The 4,213-nt window shown below is 33.1% G+C and overlaps 1 protein-coding gene and 1 long non-coding RNA gene across 2 annotated transcripts in view; one reads left to right on the top strand and one right to left on the bottom strand.

Moving 5' to 3' along the window:
- The window catches only part of LOC118599317, a 5,326-nt gene extending 1,920 nt beyond the window's left edge, over window positions 1-3,406 (top strand). The window contains exon 2 of the long non-coding RNA XR_004948621.1: window positions 3,096-3,406. This is a non-coding gene — a long non-coding RNA (uncharacterized LOC118599317). The remainder of the gene's footprint in view (window positions 1-3,095) is intronic.
- The window catches only part of neu1 (neuraminidase 1), a gene marked incomplete at its 5' end in the record, with an annotated part of 8,171 nt that continues 4,919 nt past the window's right edge, over window positions 962-4,213 (bottom strand). Inside the window, 1 exon segment of the mRNA XM_024298241.2 lies at window positions 962-3,372. Within this exon segment, the coding sequence (XP_024154009.1) occupies window positions 3,152-3,372 (221 nt within the window).

The raw sequence follows: 4,213 nt of genomic DNA, 5'->3' as shown, positions 1-4,213 counted from the left end.
ATAATTCTTGGACATGTCCAAGTGTCTAATTTGAAACCATTTAGTTTTAAGCATTTCACAACTATGTTTATAAGAGTTTTAAATCTATTTTTAAAAATGTGATGATAGCGTGCAGTGGCGGACTTAATAGTTTGGGGGCCCCAGGCGAGCGATAACATGGGGCCCCTCTGAAGTAGTTACAGTATATTAATTTATATATTTTTTTAACTCTCTACCCAGAGTAAAATATCGTTGATGTAAGTTATTTAATTTTTCAGGTTTTACTAAGACACAAAAATACTTGAATGGTGAAACAAAACAAAACTCTATGAAGTGACGTCAACAAAAACTTGAATTTCTTTATTTTCTTTTCGAGTTCCTTTGATTTTATTCTTCATTTTGTTTTTCTTCTTGCATTTTTGGACACATTTTATTGCTTTTTTCCCATTCAAACTCTTGGAAGTCTCTTGCTGATTTCCATCCTGTAAATATCCTTATCTTTTACATTTTTATCTTTTTTACTTTTATCTATCTCTTTATGGCATTCAGAGTGAGCTGCAAAGTAAGAATTTCATTGTACAGGGAAACCTGTTTCTCACTGTGCATATGACAATAAACCCTTTGAATCTCGAATCTTTGAATCTTGAATCTGTTGGCGGAATATTCCATTCCTGCAGATTTACGGGGGAGGTTGAAACCATTTCACATGAGCCGTCTCACTCCATCTCAGTGATTTCTTATTTTTCTTTTTTTATGACAGAGTCTAATAATGATGGACATAAAAATGATTTTAGGAACATCTAGAAATATTTGAAGACTTCAGTTAGGGGCTCAAAAATGTTGGGGGCCCTAGGCAGTCGCCTACCTTTGCCTAAATCCACCCCTGATAGTGTGATAAAGATGGTTGTATCTATAAAATTGTCATTTTTTTGTCTTGGAGACAAGTTAAACTAACTTTCTGATGTTTTACAGTACAGTGATAAAAAAGTTGATTTAAAATTGTGAAAATTTGAATTTAAAATTTGATTCAGTTCACATTTAATACCAACCAGACCATGTTAAACCTGTTTTTTGTAACTAGAGTTGGTTTTAAAGTAAAAATTTCAAAAAGCAAATATAAATGTATTTTATTTGCATTGACTTTTCAAGTCAACATAATTGAGTTCCAAATGTCAAAACTATTAAAAAAAAGATGAAAAAAGAAATTTTGCAGAATTAAAATAAAAGTAAAACCACAAATTCTAAACTTAAAACTTTAGGACTTTTAAATTGTGGACTAGTAACAATGAATGCTCTACTTGATCCTGTTGAAGGTTAGAATTCTTCAAAGCGTTAAGACATTTAAACCCAAAAATAAGATTTCTTTTAAAAAAGTCTCCAACACCAACAAAGATCTCACTAATGTTGCACCAATGTGGTATTTTTAATAAAATCATTACACGTCACCTGCAGCTCCTGCACGCTCGATTCCATACAAAGAACTTAGCAGTTGTCAAATTGGACAAATGCATTGTGTATCAAATTTAAATTAGATTATTAGTCCTTAATAAAAAATAAATGACACCTGTAAAATATTTTGAACAGGGAGGAAACAAACATAGAGCAGTTTATAAAATAAATAATAATCAAAGAAAAAAATTCATGTGGTTTTAATTGATTTGGGTGATTAAAATATATATTATAATCAATTTTCTGTATTCTGCTGAGTTTTTATAGTTTTCCCTCTTCTTTACACTCGACACCAGCAGCTTTTTTCTGGCTGTAAAAGTGTTAACTTATTTTTAGGAGGAAAAAAAAACACATTTCTTGTGACAATCAGAATTCTGATTTAATTTATTTTAAAGAAACTTTGAAAAATATCATCAATGTAGAACAGTATGAAAAAAAAACATTTTCATGCATCATAAGAGCTTTTAAAGTACAGAATTACAGATTTGAGACAAGCTGGCTCATTTTTAAAAACCATCACAGAAATTAAATTTAGGAAAATCTTTTTTTAGAGAAAATAAAAGACCCCAAAGCCAAAAGAACGTAGATACATTCAAGTCAGACCAAATAAAGGGAATTTTCACATTACTTCATAGAATTCCAAAAGCAGGAAATGGTTCGTTCCATTCACATATTCGTATTACACACTTGGTATTATAAAATATAGCTGTGAAAAAGAGAATTCCTTACATTTTTATAGTTGTGCAATCCAATAAAAAGACAGGATACGAGCGTTGGCTGATATTTACAGAGACAATGTCACTGTAAAAAGTCTGTTTTTTTCAAAGTAATTGACATTTAAAAAAAATAATACTAAAAATCAAATTTCTCTCGTTAATTACCTTTAAAACGCAAAGATTTTCTTCCCCAAAAATAGGCACTGAAACATCTAAGCTTTGCAGAAAATGTAAAAAGTTACCTGAATGCAGTTTCCACAATTATTGTGCGAGTGGAAGACTCTGGGATAATCGAAATAAGGAGAAACAAACCGTACAAAAGACAGGCCTACGAACAAAAATAGACGTAAAGAATCCGTAATGAAAAAGTACATTTGGCAATTATGACAGATTGAATAAAGAAAATAAATTTCTTTAAGAGAAAACACATTGTGAGTCATTTAAGTGTATTAGTCTGATAAAAACACAGCACAGCTGTGGAGCATCATTCACGTTATAGCTGTAATAATAAATTAAACTTTGTATTATTCTAAATTATTTATGAAATATCCAAATGTGTAACTAAGTACTAGATTGATCACAGTTATCACAATGTTTGAATATTTTTATGGCAACTTTAGTTAAATCTTTAATTATTTTTTGCTTTACGAAAAGATTTTTAAACAAAAATGATAAATTCAGTTTGTTTAATCACACCTTCCCTTCAGAGGGAAAAATCTTTTTTTAATTTATTGTATTTTAACCTTAATTTCTCATTTTTAACTCAAAGACTCAAAATAAACGTGATTGAATCAGGAAATCAGTAAAAAAGGTTTGAGAATCCCTACAGTGGAGCATGTTTGGTGCCCAGCCTCCGTTTCCCATCCAGAGGAGAGTTTTCAAAGTCTCTTCCTTTCTCCCTGAGAAAGCTTTTGGACTAAACATCCTCCTGTTCTGCCCTTTTCCCTTCAGCGATGGAGAAGAAGTACCAAGAGGTCAAACGAGTTTCTACCCGTCCACGCCGCGCTCTACCGCCCACCGTACAGGTGAATCTTGACAAACGAAATGGTCTCATAATAGTCTTTGTGGCCCTTCTCGTATACGACAAAAACAAACTTCTGGTCTTCTACGGAGCCGGTGTCCAGAGACGACATGCAGGAGTACCCGCTCGGCCCCGCCCATATCTGCACGGCTGTTTTCTCCCAGGACGAGCCGTTCGTCAGCGACCATCGTAGTGTCAGGTTCACTCCTGAAGCGGGACAAATAAAAAAGTTTTAAAATCCTTAAAGTTGATTCAACATTACAAACTTATTTACAAGATACTTCATTTTCTCCCCTTAAGTCTGGTTAACTAGATCCACAAGTTCTTATGATAAAAATCCCCGTCGCCACGTCTGAGGCTCTTTATGTCACATGTCTTGGAAACACCTGGTTTACCTCCACAGGTATTGTCACATAGAGCGGAGTATCATCTGCGTAGCTGCAGAACTCTATGCTGCCTTTCCTAATGAAATTACAGACATATTAAAGTTAAAGAGTTGGGCCATTGACTGTATATTAGAACCGGACTGAGTGACCCCTCCCCCATGGGGTTCCAAACAGGAAGTACCTGCTAGTTTCACAATAAGATGCCTCAATAAAAGTAGGCAAACATTCAAAACATTTTATTGAGTGGTTTGGTGTAGCCCTCTTTCAAATGGTAGGGGTGTGGCCTTCCGACAAGCTCACTCCTGATTGGTGAGAGCGGTCGATTTGGGATCAGCTTAAAGTGAACGAAAAAAAAGACGGAAAATTTGAAAAACAGGGATTGTAAATTTGAAAAAAGTGAAAATTTGAAAAATATAAAAATGGAAAATTTGAAAAAATAACATTAAAAATTTGAAAAAGTAAATTTGAAACTTAAAAAATGAAAATAAAACTATTACAGAGACACACACAGATCAACCCAGACATTGGGGTGATGTTGGGGTGAACCAGGCGGAAGTTTGGCATTTTTAAAAATATTTTTAAACTTGACAGTACAAATTGTAAACTCGAAGAAATTATTGAAAAATTGTAAATAAAATTGTAAAAAAATATATAGTTGTAGG

This window comes from Oryzias melastigma, linkage group LG11, assembly GCF_002922805.2.
Source record: "Oryzias melastigma strain HK-1 linkage group LG11, ASM292280v2, whole genome shotgun sequence".
NCBI lineage: Eukaryota > Metazoa > Chordata > Actinopteri > Beloniformes > Adrianichthyidae > Oryzias > Oryzias melastigma.
Note: the sequence above shows the minus strand (reverse complement) of the source record. Positions and strands in the feature narration are given on the sequence as shown.